We start from the raw sequence: 21318 nt of genomic DNA, 5'->3' as shown, positions 1-21318 counted from the left end.
AGTAGAGACTTCTCCACAATTTTCCAGAGAGGCTAATCTGAGCCTAGCCTTGCAGGGAAAAGGAGGAGACTTCTTATTTGGGAAACTTTTTTATTTGGTATGTTAAACTTGATTAGAACACGTATCTGGCTTGTTTCTTCAGATATCACAGTTGACTTACGACATTTTTACAACGCACACATTTCTCATGTTTCAAGCTATTTTAGGATTCACTTTTAGGAATTTTGCAAGAGTTGCAAGCTGCACAGGACTGGTGGGATATTAAATCTGTAAAGAAATATACAAAAAATTGGGCAGGTATCTGCAAAATCAGATGGGCGATTTTGTTCTCTGCTCCATCCTTCTGGCCTCAACATAAATCATTCCTCACAGAATAAGATTAAAGGAAGGGACACAAAGACACAAACAGTTTGAAAGTCCATGGTCTCCATTAGTTAAATGAAGCAAAAAATTAATTAGTGTTGTCAAGGGAGTTTTCACTGCTGAAAAAGTAAGATGGAGCACAACAGTGATTGGTTTTCGAAAGTTTTGGAAGTTGAATGGACTTCTGGAACGGGTTCCGTTCGACTTCCAAGGTACGACTGTATTTAAAAGCATGTAAATTAAGCATATTTATTCCAGTTTGCAGAATTACAAAGTTGTTCTAAGGCAGGGGTCAGCAACCCGCGGCTCCGGAGCCGCGTGTGGCTCTTTTACACCTTTGCCGCAGCTCCGGGGCGGACACTAGCGAGGGGAGGAGGCGCATTGTGCGCCCCGACGCTCCCCACTGTGGCCGGCGTTGTACTGGCAGGGATGTCACATGGGGGCGGTGCGTGCGTTAGTCACGCACCGTCCCGACGTCACCTTCCCGCCCGATTGTGGCTCCCAGTTTTTTTTCCTTCGGAAACGGGTCAAAGTGGCTCTTTTTATCTTAAAGGTTGCAGACCCCTGTTCTAAGGGGAGTAGGCACGACGCACTAGGAGTGAAACAAAAACCAAAAGTTACATTTGTGGCTGCAAAGGCGATGCAGAGTTCGCACGACAAATGAATCGCATGCTTGCTGTGTTCAGAGTCTGCAACGTCCGGCTTTGTACAGGAAGCCACTTGAGAAATTAACAAAGCCACAAACAGCCTAGAGCGGTATAACTGAAAGCACCTATTATTCCTACAGTTCAAAACTCAAATATTAATATTTGGAGTTGGGGAAGGTGGGCAGGGAAAGGAAAAGAAGGGCAAAATTGCATTCAGACAACTGCAGCTGCGTGCCTGAGCTCCAGACCGCAGAAAGTCTTTTTTTATACACCTCTTTGATACTTAGGGTTGCCATATTTCAAAAAGCTGTTGAGCTTTTATTTCTGGCAAAATTGCTTACTTTTTTTTTTTTTTTTTGCAAACACACAGAGAAAAAAATAATGCAAAGTTTTTGAGCTGTTTTTTTCAGGGAATTCGCCAAAAAACACTTCCCGGACATTTTACCAATTTTTGAAAATTCTGCCCTGACACTATTTACAGCTGACATTCCTGGGAAATTTCTGAGAAATTCTGGATATAGGAATCCCTAGTGTTACCTGGGGGACGCGGGTGGCGCTGTGGCTAAAACCTCAGCGCCTAGGGCTTGCCGATCGCGTGGTCGGCGGTTCGAATCCCCGCGGCGGGGTGAGCTCCCGTCTTTCGGTCCCAGCTCCTGCCCACCTAGCAGTTCAAAAGCACCCCTAAGTGCAAGTAGATAAATAGGTACCGCTCCGGCAGGAAGGTAAACGGTGTTTCCATGTGTTGCGCTGGTGCCGGCTCGCCAGAGCAGCTTCGTCACACTGGCCACGTGACCCGGAAGTGTCTTCGGACAGCGCTGGCCCCCGGCCTCTTAAGTGAGATGGGCGCACAACCCTAGAGTCGGACACGACTGGCCCGTACGGGCAGGGGTACCTTTACCTTTAGTGTTACTTAGATGGTTTGGTGAGGGGAGAGAATTTGGATGTATTATGGAGTGGAATGGAAGCAAACATTGGTCAAGAAACCCTGGCTCATGGTTTAAAGAAGGCCTGAGGATGGACGTAGCCAGAATTTATGTTGGGGGGGAGGCAGTTTGTAGAAGCCATGCATTGCAGGGGTCCTTTCCAAGTCTAAAATTCCATGATTCCACGAGTTTGTTTAGTGTGGTGCTCAAACCTGGAGTTTTGGTTTGTTTCGCCCTAACAACAAACCATGATGGCTAGACAGCTTTAAACCATAGTTTTGCGATTGGCTTGGTAACTGCGGCTGGCTAGAGTAAAAGAAACCACAATCCTGGGTTCAGATGCCATGCTAAGCTCAACCAAGCCTTTCATGGTTTGCTGATCTCACTTGCATGAAGGCAGCATCACTGCCAAAGTGTTCAGGCTGCAGCATAATGCAGTTTATAATAAGCTGCATTTGCATGGACCCAGGCAAAGAATGGTGTGCCCGACCGAATGCAATATAAGGGCAACAGGTTCAACCTCACAGCAAGCCCAAAACTACTTTCTGTAGCAATTCAATGTTTTGCTACCGAACATGTACACTTAAAAGCAGGCTGCCCTCTTTCATTTCAGTTTGCGGCATATCAAAATATTCTGCTGTGCAGCTTTTCTAGGGGCAGAGAAATCTCTCAATTTCATTTCCCCCCATTTCTAATTTTTCCAATCTCATGTTCAGTTCTCCATTTTTGTGCACCAGCATTTTAAAACAAATTTCTCCTGATGTACATTCTTGCAAGCGACATTCCTGACAGTAAGAGCTGTTGGACAGTGGAATTTGCTGCCAAGGAGTGTGGTGGAGTCTCCTTCTTTGGAGGTCTTTAAGCAGAGGCTTGACAACCATATGTCAGGAGGGCTCTGATGGTGTTTCCTGCTTGGCAGGGGGTTGGACTCGATGGCCCTTGTGGTCTCTTCCAACTCTATGATTCTATGATTCTATGATTCCTAATGCAATGCATTCCCATGTGGTATTTTCGCCAGTGCCATGTGTTTTTATCCACACATATCACCCTAACATGCACGTTTTTGTAAACCTTGTTTGGTTGGAGAGCTGCAAAATTTGGAGACGTGCGAATTTTGAGGGACAGCCGTGTTCCCTTTTGCATACCGTTTTGAAAAGCGAGGATGAGGGAGGTTCGCATTAAAATGCAAACCGAATTTCCGCCCCCTCCCTAAGTATGTCCCAAGGGCAAGTGGAATTCCTAGTTCACAGCAAATATAATAGAATCGTAGAATTGGAAGGGACCATCAGGGTCATCTAGTCCAACCCCCAGCAAGTCAGGAATCTTTCTCCCAACGTGGGGCTCAAACCCACGAACTTGAGATCGAGAGTCTCATGTTCTACCAACTGAGCTATCCTGGCTGCAGGATGCTAACATGATAGAGGGGAGACCCAGAAGGCCACCTTGCTTACAGTGCTCCCTGGCATTTTCTTTTCCTCTACTCCTCTGTGTAGCAACAAGAAGGCAGAAAAAGCAAGGAATGGAAATGTGTTGAAGAATATATTGTACAAAATCATTCTATCAGAAATCTCTGAGTAAGTATAGACTGAACCCATTAAGTTAAGAAGTTATGTTTTCCTTCCCCGCTCCTTTTTTTCAAATAGATGAATGACTATCGTAACGAATAAAAATGAATGTTAGAGGTTTTTTATTAAGTAATAAGTTGGATGTCACGCATGTGGGTGAAGGAAGTCAAATGGGCATTTGGGTATAAGGAGAGGTGATTGCAGGATTGTTGTTGTTGTTTAATCGTGTCCGACTCTTCGTGACCCCCTGGACCAGAGCACGCCAGGCACTCCTGTCTTGCAGGGTTAGATGTGGGGAATTTGCAGAAATAATATATTTATGTTATGTGCCATAGATTCCAGATGACTGGGCGTATAGGATGCCAATGGGGGGGGGGTCGTCTTATACGCTTCGGCAGCAGCAGTGGGCAGTGGGCTCTGCGTCTGGAGGAGGCTGCCCAGCGATGCTAAGCCAGCTTCATTGGGTGGCTTCTTCCTGGCGCAGAGGGGAGCCCGCCGCCCACTGCAGCCATCCCCAGCGTATAAAAGGACCCCCGACCTTTAACCTCTTTCCCGGGGTTAAAAAGTCGTCTTATATGCCGGAATCTACGGTACAAGGCTGAAGGTGTATGGCAACTAACATGTAGTGTGAATTAACTGAAAATAAGAAAAATTAATAAAAAAATAATATCAAGTCCAAAAAAAGAAAAAAAGAAAAAAGAATGCAGAAAAAGCAGTTGGCAAGAGGTGCTTGGCTGTCGAATTGAGCCCATGGTGCCAGAACTGGGAAGAGAAATGCCACAGAGTTGTTCCACACCTCCAAACAGCATTCCCAAGAACTTGGATTTCATAGGACAGGTGCGTGTCATTGAAGCCCCAAATATACACTCTCAGTTGAGAAACCACAGCTTAATGCTAAGCCACATGGATATTCAAGGAATTAATAGCCTCTTTGTGGCTAAAGTTCTCTGCAGGCCCAAAGTCAAGAGCTAGCATGACCTCACCACAGGAAGCCTGCGGGCCAAATCAGGCCGGCCAAACCAATCCAGCAAAGGTGGGGAGATTCTGGCTCATGGGCCTAATTAAGCCCAACATGGGGCCCAATTTGACCCATGGGCCAAACCATGCCCACGTGCCCCAAACCCCATCTTCTACAGGACTCCTCCCACTAATGCGCAGGTTACGTTCTGGGCCCCCACACTCAAGTGAAATCGTGCAAAGTGGGAGCATCCTCTAAAAAAAAAGCTCCTAAATGCCTATTCCCCCCTCTTCTCCCACTCTCTCTCCAATCCAGACCAGGTTGGCAAGAAGCTGAAGGAGGTGCTGGAAAACTGCAGCTGCCATGCTGCCACGCAAGCCAGCTGTTGGGCGGAGAGGCTGAGCAGCCTAAACAAAGCCCCACCGAGCCCCTTCTCTGCCCTCACTGATGTCCTCTTCAGGTTCAGTGTGTGTGTGTGTGTGTCTTCTGACGAGCCACAAGGACTCTCTAGCTTTCTCCCGCCATTTCCTGGTATAATAATAATAATAATAATAATAATAATAATAATAATAATATATTTATACCCCGCCCATTTGGCTGGGTTTCCCCAGCCACTCTGGGCGGCTTCCAACAGGACACTAAAATACAATAACCTATTAAACGTTAAAAGCTTCCCTAAACAGGGCTCCCTTCAGATGTCTTCTAAAAGTCTGGTCGTTGTTGTTCTCTTTGACATCTGGTGGGAGGGCGTTCCACAGGGCGGGTGCCACTACCGAGAAGGCCCTCTGCCTGGTTCCCTGTAACTTGGCTTCTCGCAGTGAGGGAACCGCCAGAAGGCCCTCAGAGCTGGACCTCAGTGTCCGGGGAGAACGATGGGGGTGGAGATGCTCCTTCAGGTATACTGGGTTGAGGCCGTTTAGGGCTTTCAAGGTCAGCACCAACACTGAATTGTGCTCAGAAACGTTCTGCTTCCATTGATTGATTGATTTCCCGGCATGCAAGCAAACACGGTCACACACAAGCAGTGGCATAGCGTGGGGAGTGCAGGGGGGGCCGGCCGCACCGGGCGCAACATCGGGGGGGGGGCACGCTCGCACTCACAGCTCTCTGCCCCTAGCTGGCTCACTCTCTCTCTCTCGCTTAGGGGGCGCAAATTACTTGCCTTGCCCCGGGTGCTGACAACCCACGCTACGCCACTGCACACAAGTTGACCGCGCACTAAGTGGGTGGGTGGGGGGCCTGTGCATGACGTCAGGCATGGGGCAGGGGAAAATATGCCTCCCAACGAAGAACCAGAAATACCAAAACGCGCTCCTAATTGGCAAGGGAGGGCTTCCTGTCGCTGCCAATCAGCTGGTTGGCGGCGACAGCAAGTCCTGCAGCAACCGGGTGCAAGGCAGTGTTCCCTGCTGAAAACGCTGTTCGGCAAACATCCTTTACCAAAGAACTGCCTCCTATAATCCTGAAGAATGCCTGCCTGCTTTTCTCTCCCTGGCACCTTTCTGTTGTACTGTCACTCTTTGGCTACATACAGCTGCCCTATCAATATTATTTTTAAATAAACCTGATCATGTCCTGCATAAGGAACATGGAGTTTTCGACTAGGGCACAGTTAGCCCCGTGTGAACAGTTGCAGTACCAGGTGAATGGATGACCCAAGGCAGACACAAGAGCTACCCAATCGGGAAGAATGGCAGATGAAGCTGATGGACTATATGGAAATGGCGGAAATGACTGGCAGAATCCGAGACCAGGGAGAAGAGTAGGTGGAAGAAGATTGGAAAAAATTTAAAGTATATTTACAGAAATATTGCAAAATTAATGAATGTTAGAAGAATATTGGAATGAAGTTACATGGTTTTAGCAGAAGTGTTATTAAGAACCATATGAATATTAATTGTTAATGCGCTAAAGTGGAAAATTTAAAGTTAAATTGTGTTAGGATAAATTATAGAACGAAAACTGAGAAAGAGGGAAAGGATTTGTTGAACCAGCTAATTTGAACTAGAATACAAAAAAGGGAGGTGCGAGGAAGTCGTGGAAACAAGCAAATGAAAGATAAAGACATGAAATTTGGATGTGTTTTCAAATGTTTTTGTTTTTTCTTGTTGTTTTGTTGTATTGTTTCTTTTTTTTACTTTTGATGTATTGTTTGTTGAATTTGTGTATTGTTTTTTTTTACCTTTTTTCTTTCTGTAACTATAAAACATCTAATACATATTATTTTAAAAAAAGAAAGAATGGATGACCCAAGGCAGTAGGCTGGGGGGGGGGGGCTGCACCAACCCTGCAAAGCTGTTTCAAAACTCACCTACGGCTGTTGCATGGCTGTTATCGCAGCTCAGCGAGCCTCAGCTTAGTCACAGCGAGGAGGCGGGAGACTGCCTGGAGCCCCGCGTAATCTGCTCTGAGCTTCCCAGAGAAAGAGAGGGACGCTCGCGCAGTAAATAAAAGGAAAACAGAGAAAGTATCGCAGGCATTTATGCCAGAATCAGCTCTCGGCATTTCTGAAGCAAGCCCCTTCGCGAGATAAATGGCAAACTGCAGATGAAATTGTCAGCAGTCAGACAAGGCCGGTAATAGCTTCTGCCTAGGAATCGTACCCAAATTTATGGGAAATCACGTCACTGAGATATATGTACATAAGCAATAGTGCTCTGTCCAGAGCATGCAATGATTGCTTTTCTTTGCATTCCCACAAAGCTATTTAGGTAGAAAAAAACAGTCCTGCAGAGCTCTTAGGCAATGAGGGAAGGGGCTGGATGGTACATGGAAGGGCACAGGCCGCGAATGTGAAGCCTCTCATACAAAACTGCCTTTATACAGAGTCAGACCATCATTCCATCTCCTCAGGTGCCAGGAATCTGGGCCCCTCCCGATATTGCTCAACCCCCACCAGCCCCTGGTAGCTCTCACAAGCCACTCTCGAGTTTATATACCAATAATTTAGAAACTCTCATCACTCTGTAACTAAGCTAAATTTTACTGCCTGTGCTGCATGGAAAATCACATGAATATGACCTTTGGAGAGTTTGTAAGTAAAACATTTTAAACTTACCAAATGTGTGGTTTTTTTCTTTGCTGGGGGGAGAAGGAAACTTTGGGACGCACTTGATATCTTAAGGGTCTAGCAGCCTATATTTCCAAATTTGTTCTGCTGCATGTTTTGTGACTTTAAATCTCTGCTGGGGTCTTCTAACAAAAGAGTAATTACCCCAACCTTGGATCTTGGCATTCAGGGTATTATCCTTTTCATATCATTTCCCCCCCCCCTTGAAGCAACAAAAACAACACTAAAAAATGCAATCTTTAGGGGGGGATGCTTTGCAAAAATGCGATTAGACAAAATAGTGTAAAAAATTGTGTACTGTAGGAGAAATATGCGCTAAAATGCTGGTTTTTTATTTTTAAAAACGACTTTAAAAAGAAAAACTCCACGGAAAACCAAAATTAATGAGAAAATGAAATTGACAGAATTGCCAATCTCTACTCTATGGAGACATTACTCATCATTTAGCTTACAGAAATCTCAGGCAGTCATTTAAAAAGCGCCAACAGTACGATTTTGCCAAAAACAAGGATGAGAACTCAAGTTCTGTTGGATTTTCCCTTGCTTCTGAATGAAAATGTGTTTCTACATGTGGATTAGCCTTACTGGATCAAGGAATTTATCTAAAGAACCAGGCTTGGCTGAAGACATTGGGAATAATCTCTAAGCCCAACACGTGGGATCCTTTCTGGTCCAATGTGTGGTTGTCTTTCAGAAACAACAGAGCTACTGCAGACATCTCCCTGCCCTCCGAAAAAAATAAGAGAGTGCTCTGTAAACAGGACACGGTGCTATGAGGAGCCCAGTCAGGCCGGCGTTGTCGTAAACAATGGCTCACCTACCATCAGTAAAGTCCAGCGCGTACACTGGAAACCTTCGTGCGATGTCATCAAAAATTCCCTTGCCAACATTGAAGAACTCGTGGAGCTGGAGAGAGGAAGGAAATGTTATGTCAGTTCAAATGCTCATCTATTGTTGAGAGAGGAGAGGGAGGCTCGAGCCGCCTGCCACGAGACCTTTAAAACCAACGGCTTTCCTTTAAAGGCTATGCAGAGGAGATGCTAAATCACAGAATCATAGAAGGGACCCCGAGGGTCATCTAGACCAACCCGCCGCAGTGCAAACGAGGCAATGCACATGGTTTGGAAAAGCTGCCATCCCATCTCAGCACTGCTCAAAGAGGCAAGAAAAGGGAACTCGGCCACTACTGTGTGCGCCATATTTGTAAAATGGCTTCATATCTCTCCCGCTCCCAGAGGCATACCAACAAACGACCGTGTTTGCATTAGGGGATGTCCTGAAGTAGAAGACCTTATGCATTATATCTTGTGCTACCCCTTATATAATGAAGCAAGAGAAAGATTTTTAGCACCTCTGACATGATTTTATATCTCCTCACAGACATAGATAAGTATGTGACCTGGCATGTAGCACTCTTTGCAACTGCCACTAGGAAAATTAGAGCAAATTATATAGCCAAGATAGTCACCAACTGTAAAGGAGATGAATTAATTTGACCCTATCTATATCAAGTTATATTCTATCTTTATCACCAAACTCCGAATATAATTGCACATTGTATTCATTAACATTGTTTTTTTAATATATTAGTGGCCATGTGGTGATTTTAGCCTATAAATTTTACTGTTTAATGTCTGAACCTGTATAATCAGGTACTTTTATAGCTCTGTTTAGAGCAGGTAACATCTTGATAATATAAATGTTTTAAGTTTTTTGTATTAATCCAGCATATTTTCTTTTAATTGTTTTGGCTATGTGCAATAAAACTGACTGAACTCTCTTGATACTGCACAGGGAGGAGAGGAGGCAGCCAAGATATGGGGAGGGCCTTCATGCAGGGCTCCCCCCATCTTGCCAACCAGCAGTCAAATAAATGTTCACTATACAAGATTTTGCATATATAGCCGTACCTTGGAAGTCGAACAGAATCCGTTCTGGAAGTCCATTCGACTTCCAAAACGTTCAGAAACCAAAGTGCGGCTTCCGATTGGCTGCAGGAATGTCCTGCAGCCAATCGGAAGCCACAGAAGCCCCGTCGGACATTCGGATTCCAAAGAACGTTCACAAACCGGAACAATCACTTCCGGGTTTGCAGCATTTGGGAACCAAAACGTCCGAGTACCAAGGCATTTGGAATCTAAGGTATGACTGTATGTGCTACCCCTGGAACGGAACCCCCATGTTTGATGGGACTGGACTGTCGTACAAATAAATAAACGTGGATCTGGTAACAATATGGGAAATAATATAACTAACCAAGGTTAGCCGCAACTACCCAAGCATTTGAGGAGTCACAAAATTAATTTCTTTGTGGCATGCAGGTTCCATAAAACAGTACCAAATGTCACCGAATCTGTCCGTTTCCCTTTCTTAATTTCACCGTTTCCAATACAAAAAACCATGCTTGAGGTCACATCCCGCACCGTATATTTAAAACACACAGCTTCTCCCCTCCCCAATAAAAAAGAATCATGGGAACTGTAGTTTTTTAAGGTTGCTGGGAATTGAGGGATAAACTACAGTCCCCAGAATTGCAACGTGAAATTTGGAGTAGTGCAGATTTTGAAGGACAGCTGTGTTTAGGTGCACGTATTGTTTGGGTAAGGGCAAATCGGGAAAATTTGCCTTTGAATGGCAACAGGATTGCATTTTTCTCCCACTCCTAGTGGTCAGAATATAGCCTTTTCCTGGGTCTGTATGTGGCAGCTTTGCATGTTTCCGACATACACTTGGGAACAAAAGGGATGCAAAGTGCATCTGTCAACACCAGCTTCCAAAACCCAGCAGGGGTACCTGGAATATGCTGTGGCATTTGCTGCCAGCCCTCCATGGCCCTCGCCTGCCCCCTCGCTGTTGGCTCCCTGTCTATCCCTTCCAGTCTCTCCCTGCCTCATCCCCATTACGTCTCTCCGCTTGCGGGGCAACTTGTTACAGCAACAGGGATTTCTAACCTCTGCCCCTCTTCTACCTCCAGGGAGAAAATTCATTTTTGCTCCTTTGTTTTGAGACACAATTGTGAACAGGGCTGGTGGCAGAGAGAGGGTGGGTTTAAAGTGCAGAATGATTTGAGCAGAGTTTAAAAGGCCTGTTTTTAAGATTCTTTCTTTCTTTCTTTTTAAGTAGCTCCCAATGGAAGAGGTCAAAGGAAAGAGCACAACAGCTTCTAGCAAACTTGTCCCGCCGTGACATGCGAGAAGTTGCTGGCGTTACAGGGCAGAAAAGGGAGAAGGAAAAGGATTGTGACCAATTCAGCGAGGGGGCGTTATACTTTTTTCGATCCACTGTGCATAATTCTATATACCTCTATCATGCCCACCTCTGTGCTTAACTTGCTTTTCACTCAGCGGAGAAGTCCTGAACTTTTTGGTGGGACTTCTCTTCATACAATGGACATATGGGACTTTGAGGGCTGGATGAGCTCTGTCGACCCAGGATGAGAGACCTGGACCTTGACTCTGACGGGATGCCCAACTCCCTGTCAGGATTTACGCAACTTTGGCCTCCTCGGACGAGCGTCTGGTATTCATCTCAAGATGATTTGGCTTTGTAAGGTCCACCTGAAACAGTGGACCTTCGCCACACGTACCTTGAGAGGCTTGTGGTTGTGTACTATGTGCCCGTCGGCCATTGCCGATGGCCTCTGGTTCACGACGGTCAACAGATGACGTTGGTGAACCAAAGCCTCCTTGAACTCTTCCTCCGTTTTTGTTTCTAGAAGCTTCTGCCGGAAGGTTATATCTGAGAACATTGTGGCAAATGTCCGGCCCACTTCGGTTGCAGTTTTGGTACTTTTCTGAGGGAGGAAAAACAGGGCACATCCATGAGTGGTTTGGGTTACCTATACCACAGCTTGAGTTTTATGTTATACCTTAGCTCAGACAGGTTAAACCGATCGACCGCGATCGACAGGTAGATCCCTGGGTGATCCTGGTCGATTGCGGCATCCTTATCGATCGCTGGATTGAAAAAACTGGGAAATGTATGTCTCTACCCCCGCCCCCCCTTGCTCTGCCCCTCCGCCTCGTCCAGTGGCGTCGTTTGGCGCTTTCTGTTGGCGACTGGGAATACAATGATTTTTTTTGCGCTGTGTGAGTTTGTTAGCGGCGTACTTTAAGGTGAGCAATGAATGTCATTCCCCCCCTTTGAAAAAGCTCAACAACTCTTGCTCATGTTTTGTGATATAACTAGTGGATACAATTATCTTTCATTGTGGGATTTTGATGTTCAGATCCCAAGTTGCTTGCGACTTTTATTTATATATAAAAATACCATACATATTCTTATATTCTATTATAATGGCATATCAAAGGATAAGGGGAAAGGCACAGGATTTATTTTTTAAAAAAATAAAAATAAAATGGAGGAGGAGCTCAACCCTACCATTTTTGGAGGAGCAAGGACCAGAATGACGAACCGCACTTCGCAGGAGTTCTCCCCCCAGTTTTGAGGCCTTTCGAGGCGGCTGATGCAAACATGGCGACGCTGAAGGGATTTTATAGTGCAACTGTCAAACAAGAGAAGAATATTATCAGTAGTCAAAGCAATGCACAGGGCAGCAGACCGTTGCCTTCAAAGAAGGAAATTAGGTTCCTAAGGAAGGGCAGTAGGACTCTGCTATTACAGATTACCGATGGAGGAACGCATATGGACTAGTAACTTTGAGGCGCAAAAGATGTGCAGATGTCTATGGGGATGGTGCGTTAAATCCGATGGCCCTCCAGATGCGGCTGAACTGCAGCTCCCATCATCCCTGGCCACTCGCCATGCTTGCAAGGGATGCTGGGAGTTGTAGTTCAGCAACACCTGACAGGCCCAAGTTTCCTCACCTTTTAAAGTTGTTTTTTTAAAAAAATAATTCTGCAAGATTTTAAATGATGGATTTTGGCATTTGAGTGAAATAATGCTGGGGTAGCAACGATACATTAAGTGCCAGGTGCCCACCTATCCAATTAAAAAGCAAACAAACAAAAAGATATGCCTGTTCTATCCATGACATTTGGAAGCACATCAAAGTAAAGGTAAAAGGTAAAGGTACCCCTGCCCGTACGGGCCAGTCTTGACAGACTCTAGGGTTGTGCGCCCATCTCACTCAAAGAGGCCAAGGGCCAGCGCTGTCCGAAGACACTTCCGGGTCACGTGGCCAGCGTGACATCGCTGCTCTGGCGAGCCAGAGCCGCACACAGAAACGCCGTTTACCTTCCCGCTAGTAAGCGGTCCCTATTTATCTACTTGCACCCAGGGGTGCTTTCGAACTGCTAGGTTGGCAGGCGCTGGGACCGAGCAATGGGAGCGCACCCCGCCACGGGGATTCGAACCGCCGACCTTTCGATCGGCAAGCCCTAGGCACTGAGGCTTTAGCCCACAGCGCCACCAGCAAAAATGTGAGTGTTTAACCTTAGAGAGATGGATGAAGGGATCAATCACTTGAGCTGGGTTGGCCACTAAATGGGCCATCTCTTTAATGCAGAGGTGAGGAGCCTCAGGTCAAGGGAACAAATGCAGCCCCTTAGATCTCTCTCCCTGGCCTTGCCTCCACCCCAGCCGCTTGTGTTACCCCCAAGCCAAACCTCTCATTAGCCTTCCTTCTCACCTTCCTCAAGGAAACTGGACTTAACTGTCAGGGGTCCTTTGCCTTTTTTATCCATGACATTAAACTGAGCAACTAAGGTGTAAGACCATTTCGTGGATCCCCCCCTTCCCTTCCTACGAAGAAGGTCCAGAGTAGTAGTAGTAGTAGTAGTAATAATAAGAATAAGAATAAGAATAATTTATTACTTATACCCCACCCATCTTAAAAAGCATCTCAAAAAGCAGAGACACCACCTTGCCAACAAAGGTCCGTATAGTTAAAGCTCTGGTTTTCCCAGTAGTGATGCATGGAAGTGAGAGCTGGACCATAAAGAAGATCGCCGAAGAATTCACACTTTTGAATTATGGTGCTGGAGGAGACTCTTGAGAGTCCCATGGACTGCAAGAAGATCAAACCGATCCATTCTGAAGGAAATCAGCCCTGAGTGTTCACTGGAAGGACAGATCCTGAAGCTGAGGCTCCAAGACTTTGGCCACCTCATGAGAAGAGAAGGCTCCCTGGAAAAGATCCTGATGTTGGGAAAGATGGAGGGCACAAGGAGAAGGGGACGACGGAGGACGAGATGGTTGGACAGTGTTCTCGAAGCTACCAGCATCAGTTTGACCAAACTGCGGGAGGCAGTGGAAGACAGGAATGCCTGGCGTGCTCTGGTCCAGGGGGTCACGAAGAGTTGGACACAACTGAACAACAAGCCTTTCTCAACCTGTGGGTCCCCAGATGTTGTTGAACTACAACTCCCATCACCCCTAGCTAGCAAGGCCAGAGCTCAGGGATGATAGGAGTTGTAGTCCAACAACATCTGGGGACCCACAGGTTGAGAACCGCTGGACTAAAGGGACTCTTGCTTGTGCTCTGCTCCATGGGGTCACGAGGAGTCCGACACAAGTAAACGAATAAACAACAACAACAACAAGAACACCCCACCCATCTGGTTGGGCTTCCCCAGCCACTCTGGGCGGATACAACATCTCTCAAGAGCCATCTCCCCTCGCCTGCCCCCCACCCTTAGTCTGAAAGCACATGCATCCTTTCCTCAAATGCGAGGCATTAGCCAGCCAATCAAAGAATGGCCGATGATTAAAGGAGTTGGATGGGGCCTCACCAGGATCTGGACCAAAACTCACGCTTCCTTTTCCCCACACACATTTTTCTTTCTCAACACCTCCATAAACATCCTGAGTCGAATTGCTCAGAGCGAGATTCCCTGAGTCTCGGACAAAGTCTGCCAGAGCTGAATTAATTCCTTCCACCCAGGTGCCATTGGTTAGCACGTAAGTGAATCCATATGAGAGTTTCCGAATGCTGAAGGAGGCCCCTTTCAGATCAACACCTTGATAGTTAAGTCATGCAAATGAAAGCCGCCCGCGAACCGTAACAAAGGCAAGCTCATTTCCATTATGCTGCTGAGGACGGTTAGAGAGTTTCTCAGGCATGCAAGATATTCCGTTTCTGTTGCACGGCCCTTCTCCGCTGCCTTCTTTCCTTCTGACCGAACTTTCTAAATGACCCGGCCTCCCAAGAGAAATGCAAAATCTCCCCTAGTCTGGGTATCTCCTCGCCAACAAAAATGCACTCAGAGGGGGCTTCCCATGCAGAACGGTGCCAACCAAGTTAGACTGCGATGTCCTGGAGCCTCTTTTTTCCGGGAAAAAGGTGCAAGACTCTCCTCCAATGTTTGCTGCGGGATCACATTCATCCAGTGCTTTACCAACTGCACTGGCTCCTGGTGGAGTACAGGGTCAGGTTTAAGGTGCTGGTTTTGACCTGTAAAGCCCTGTGCGGCCTAGGACCCACGTACCTACGGGACCGCTTCTCCTGGTATGCCCCGTGGAGGACCTTAAGGTCCACAAATTACAACACTTTGGAGGTCCCAAGTCACAAGGTGGTTAGATTGGTCTCAACTAGGGCCAGGGCCTTTTCAGTACTGGCCCCGACTTGGTGGAATGCTCTGTCACAAGAGACTAGGGCCCTATTATTATTATTATTTAATTATTCTTGATAAAACCAAACGTTCTAGGGCTATGAGGATCATTTATGGGTTAGGTTTATAACTGAATCACAAAAATTGGAGACATGATTTCCAATAATGAAAAGCACCCAAAAACTTCAGTTTCAGGAACAGAGAGGTTCTCCCAGATTCAGGAGTCTTTCTTTCAGGTTTCCAAGAGGCATCTGAGTGGTCAATGTGAGAATAGGATGTTGGACCAGATAATAATAATAATAATTATACTCCGCCCGTCGGGCTGAGTTTCCCCAGCCACTCTGGGTGGCTCCCAACCAAAAATTAAAAACACAATACAACATTAAACATTTAAAACTTCCCTAAACAGGGCTGCCTTCAGATATGTCATTGGTCTGATCTAGTAGGCTTGTCCTATGTTCTTAACTGGTCCACAAAGTTGCCACCAACCTATTGCCTATCATGGGATAAGAAGAGAGGGAATCTGCCCATGCTTCTCCCACTTTCTCATTTTTCCAACTTTAAGTCCAGTTTTCCACATCAATTTGTGATTATTATTTTTTAAAGAGTGAAAATTCACCAGCATGTGAATTTCTCCTGGGTATTTTTTGTATGGAACTTCCCCCAATGCAGTGCATTTTCATGCACACTATTCGGCTGGAGAAGCACACTACAAAATTCAGCAATGTGCAATTTTCAAAGAATGCCTGTGTTTCGGGTTTATTATTTCAGGAAGTACAGTTTAGGTGGGTTCGCCCTTACAAGTCAATGGAATAGTATTTCTCTCTCATTCCTGTGAAAAGATCAAACAACTCTGGTCCTAGTTGACCTGCATAGGTCACCTGTTCATTTCTGAGCTCAATTAAAGTTGCTGGCTTTACCATGAAGGCCTTCCTTCTCCTGTTGCACATTCATGCTTGCAATTTCTGCTCATCACCTGAGATCCTGCTCTACGTTCCCTGGTTGGCTGAAGTGCATTGACAAATTGCTTCCCCACAATAAAAAGGTAAAGGTACCCCTGCCCGTGCGGGCCAGTCTTGACAGACTCTAGGGTTGTTCGCCCATCTCACTTATGAGGCCGGGGGCCAGCGCTGTCCGAAGACACTTCCGGGTCACGTGGCCAGCGTGACAAGCTGCATCTGGCGAGCCAGCGCAGCACACGGAAACGCCGTTTACCTTCCCGCTATAAAGCGGTAACTATTTATCTACTTGCACCCGGAGGTGCTTTCGAACTGCTAGGTTGGCAGACGCTGGGACCGAGCAACGGGAGCATACCCCGCTGCGGGGATTCGAACCGCCGACCTGACGATCGGCAAGTCCTAGGCGCTGAGGTTTTACCCACAGCGCCACCCGCGTCCCTTTCCCCCACAATAATGCAATGCATTCTCTGTACCTTCCTGCAGAATCAGCTGATTTGTCTATAATGATTTGTCAGTCAGAGCAAGATCACACATGCAAAAATAAAATTTATATGCTAGCGAAAGAAAGAGCAAGAACTGGGATTGACTACAGCTCCACGCTAGGTGACAAATAAGTACTACATAAAACGGCTTGTATAAACTCATTTGAAAGCCTGGAGACATTGATGCGTCAACGCAGGTGGAAAACCTTCTATGACATCCCTCCATTGAGCTAAACAAACAGAACTTGAATATCATTTGCTCCAAGAAGCTAATTTCAATTCCCCAGAGTCGTCAGTGTGCTTAGATTTAATTGCACTCACAGCCTCTTGTGCAAATTCGTATTTATTGCCATGGAATGCTCCAGATAAATAGGCTGCTCAGTTCCTAGGACTACTTGGGTGTTAAGTCATCTAGCTTCGCAGATCATTTTACTCTCATACATATTCATCGGCAGAGCCAGCGAGTGAACCGAGAGGTGAGGAGCTAATGTACTATTTGCAATTTGCCATTTTGTTCTGTGTGTTCAGTGAGCAACCCTTTTCACCCTTAAAGGTTAAAATTCTGGAAGCTCGAGAGAGGTGTAGGGAATAAAAAGGAAAGATTTCTGTGCTAGTTTTATGGTTGTGTTTAAAAACACCTCACTTGCTTTATGTTTGACTCAACGAGGGGCCCCATCACACGTCCTTTCCTCTGTGCACTCATGTTGGGGTGCATGGGGGTGTCAGGGCAGGGGTAGTACATCTGATGGGGGACATGTCATGCTCCTTCCGGGGTAGTTTGTCCACCCTGGGTCCCCACTTTGCACTCAGCTCTCACCTGTGGCTCCTCGAAGCTGTCAACACACGACAGCAGCCACACCCAGCAAACGGCTTCAACTGGCTGGCTAAACCAGGTGGCGGTAGCCAATGGGTCTCGTACCCTTAGTGAGTTAGGGATTTCCCCTGCATGTAAAGACAGGCTCCTGCAGATGGAGTGGACAAGACCAAGAGTGGGTCCAATGGTCAAGAATGAACTCACACTGTTTCTTGATGAAACTACCAAGTAAACCCTGCCTTTCAGGGATTAAATCGTGAACTGAAATGTGAGTAAACTTTTTGTTACTTTACTCAGAAAGACTCTGGTGTCTTTATTCTTTTGAGAGGGATTAAAGGGGACACCAGGAAATATCCTTAACTCATGAATCTGCAAACTAACTTCCAGCTATATTAAGAGGAATCTGCTCTGCTACATCACTTACTAGCATGAAGGATAATACTTATTTAGTATATCCTTTCCTACTATCCTTAACATTCCCACGGCCTTGTCCGCCTCTTTTCGTCAACTCCTGGTGCCAAACATCTTGCTCGGATTTCCTTTGGTCCACCGAGCGTCTTGTAGTCTGCGCAGCCCAGGATGTCCAGACACACTGCCCGGTCTTGCGCCCCGGGGAGGTCACTTTGGCGAATTTGTCTTGAGGTTGCGTAAGACGAGTCTGCACAGTATTTCCTCAGCAAATCTGAAGGCCCAAAGTGGTCTGAGGCGAGCTGCAGAGTGGTCCCTCCCCAAGAGGCAGGCATTACCAAACAGAATGGAAAGGGGACTCAGTGCAATGGCTCTCCTACCATTAAAATATAGCCACTAAAGCACAGGTGAGGAATCTGGGGCCCTCCAATAGTCTCCAATTCTCATGGACTGGGACAACGATGGGAATTGTAATTCAGCAGCGTCCGGAAGACTACAGTTTCCTCAACCCCTGTTTAAAGCCTCTGAATGTGGTCCACTAGAAAACCAGTCAAAGATCATGGTCACTGGGCCCATCACCTCCTGGCAAATAGAAGGGGAAGAAATGGAGGCAGTGAGAGATTTTACTTTCTTGGGCTTCATGATCACTGCAGATGGTGACAGAAATTAAAATACGCCTGCTTCTTGGGAGAAAAGCAATGACAAACCTAGACAGCATCTTAAAAAGCAGAGACATCACCTTGCCAACAAAGGTCCGTATAGTTAAAGCCATGGTTTTCCCAGTAGTGATGTATGGAAGTGAGAGCTGGACCATAAAGAAGGCTGATCGCCGAAGAATGGATGCTTTTGAATTATGGTGCTGGAGGAGACTCTTGAGAGTCCCATGGACTACAAGAAGATCAAACCTCTCCATTCTGAAGGAAATCAGCCCTGAGTGTTCACTGGAAGGACAGATCCTGAAGCTGAGGCTCCAAGACTTTGGCCACCTCATGAGAAGAGAAGGCTCCCTGGAAAAGACCCTGATGTTGGGAAAGATGGAGGGCACAAGGAGAAGGGGACACAAGAGGACGAGATGGTGGGACAGTGTTCTCGAAGCTACCACCATGAGTTTGACCAAACTGCGGGAGGCAGTGGAAGACAGGAGTGCCTGGCGTGCTCTGGGACGGATCATAGGGCCCTTGGCTTGACCTCCAAAAATTCCCCATGACAATGTGACAAACAGCTGACGATGATTATCTTGTCAACTATCTTGGCCCAATCAAAACACACCGAAGGGAAGCCTGGAGATCTTTTCGGCAGACAGCTGCCTCAAGACACATAAGGCATCTCCTGGTTGTGAGGCAAAATCAAAAGTCAAGGGTTTTGGGGTTTTTTAAGGCATATGGGAGAAAGGGAAAATGTGTGTGTGGATGTGAAAAACCAGTAACCGACAGCTGACCTGAGTGTTTATGCCTTATAAACTCACAAGATCTCTGTGACTGAAGCAAGCTCACCAGTGCTGGGAATAAATACTTCAATTATATTTTTTAATGCCACCCTGATTTTAAATGGGAGCGGGGGTCCAGTTTTTTGGCATGGCATCATTAGAAGACAATATATAACCCAAGGGGGTTCCAACTAGGAAAAATAATTAATTACCTTTGCCATGGCAATGAAGCTGAAATGTATCACCCCCAGTGGTAAGGAACAATGGTTTGATTACATACCCAAGTGCTACCTGGAATCATGAGTATGAATGCTAAGTAATAATAATAATAATAATAATAATAATAAAACTGTTCATGTTTGCTGTTCTTTCTGCTTCTCAGGGTGGCAGACACAGAGGGCTACCTAACTGTATCCTCACAAGAACCTTGTTCTGTACATCAACATTGATGACTGCATTGTAAGAAGCAATGGGACTGCCTGGTCCATCCCAGTTCCGCAAAGATTTTTAAATGGAAAATCCTTTAAAGGAGACTTACAAGCCAGTGCAATGGCTGCACTGCTGGCCTGAGCCTTCAGAAAGGGATATCTGCCCTTTAAACTTGTAAAAACATAGAATCATAGAATCATAGAGTTGGAAGAGACCACAAGGGCCATCGAGTCCAACCCCCTGCCAAGCAGGAAGCACCATCAGAGCACTCCTGACATATGGTTGTCAAGCCTCTGCTTAAAGACCTCCAAAGAAGGAGACTCCACCACACTCCTTGGCAGCAAATTCCACTGTCAAACAGCTCTTACTGTCAGGAAGTTCTTCCTAATGTTTAGGTGGAATCTTCTTTCTTGTAGTTTGGATCCATTGCTCCATGTCCGCTTCTCTGGAGCAGCAGAAAACATTGAATACAACCGGCTATAGCCTGCAGCAGTTAGCCCACGGGACTCCTTGCCACTGCACACTTTGAATGCAATGGAGCAGTCTCCCAGGGAGCAACCCATCAGTCTTAGGGAGAATTGTATAAGAGGCAAAAAACGTGGCTTCCTCCAGTATTTACCTGGGTTCTGCAGGTTCTGGAGTGGACCAATAATAATTTGTGATTTTTAATAATTTTATTATTTATGCCCTGCCCATCTGATCCGATTTGGGTCTTGATTCACCCGGATAGGATGAGGGGAGTCTGCTTTGGAATCCGAGATTGGAGGATTCTACCCCCACCCCTAATTGTAGGTTGGGATCTCTGTTTTTGGCTCTGACGTTGTCATGGGAAGTTCTCGTCTGGTTAAAGCCAAGACTCCTTTGATCAGATGAATCATGTTTAAGATACAAAGAGGAAGGATCCTTGGCAGAGGTACTTTGGCCAAAGTCACCCATGTAAGGTCCATGGAAGACGCAGGATTTGAACCCAGGTCCGTCTGGTCTAAATCAAAAACTGCCCACTACCCAATGCTGGTTCTTAATTTATCTGTCTTAATTTATCACATAGATACCCTTCCTTTCCATGCATTGCACTCTGCAAAAAAAAAAAAAACAAAACCACACACACCCAAAAACAGCAATAAAAAAATAAGTGCAAATCACAACATATACAATAAACAGGAGCCAATAAAAACCAGTCGGAGGATTGAATAAAACAGGACAGCTGTAAAGCAGAGGTCAGGTTGAAGTCCTATTAAAATGCAGCAACAATTGGACTATGCAGAATTAGACAAACTGACAGGAAGGATTCGAAACCTGCGGGACCAGAGATTCTTAGAGGACTGGAGTAAATATCTGAATTATTTGAAAAGCAATTGTAATAAACAGATTACGCTAGTAGGACTGCAAGAGGTTTTGTAAGGAGGATTATGCGAAATATTGCAAGGAAGACTATGAAGAGAATTATTAGTTAAGGACAATTAAAAGTAATAGAGAAATTAATAAATGCAGATTAAAGGGTAAAGAATGGAAAATCTTCAGAGGTAGTCGGCGGAAGTCTAAAAAATTGTATAAGATAAGAATGTATGTTAAATGATTGTTGGATATGGTATGCTAAAAATTAATAAAAACATAAAAAATAAAATAAAACAAAACACAGCAGCAAAAAACGAGCCTGATTAGACGGGCCAAAGAATTGTCTAAATAAAAATGCCTCTATGTGTTGGTAGGAGGAGAGAGGTGGCTCCCTAGGACTAAACAGAATCCTGGGGCAGCCACCGAAA

General features: G+C 45.8%; 1 protein-coding gene across 7 annotated transcripts in view; it reads right to left on the bottom strand.

Moving 5' to 3' along the window:
* Positions 1 to 21318, bottom strand: part of SLC4A11 (solute carrier family 4 member 11) — a 244862-nt gene that overhangs the window by 42221 nt on the left and 181323 nt on the right. For all 7 annotated transcript variants that reach the window (XM_083398303.1, XM_083398299.1, XM_083398302.1 and 4 more), the window contains 3 exons: positions 11907 to 12030; positions 11113 to 11319; positions 8348 to 8432 (listed from right to left, as the gene is read on the bottom strand). In XM_083398303.1, coding sequence (XP_083254429.1) covers positions 8348 to 8432; positions 11113 to 11319; positions 11907 to 12030 — 416 coding nt within the window. The remainder of the gene's footprint in view (positions 1 to 8347; positions 8433 to 11112; positions 11320 to 11906; positions 12031 to 21318) is intronic.

The sequence above is a fragment of the Podarcis tiliguerta genome, assembly GCF_965153285.1.
Source record: "Podarcis tiliguerta genome assembly, chromosome: 9".
NCBI classification, from domain to species: Eukaryota; Metazoa; Chordata; class Lepidosauria; order Squamata; family Lacertidae; genus Podarcis; species Podarcis tiliguerta.
This window is presented reverse-complemented; position numbering and strand designations above follow the sequence as displayed.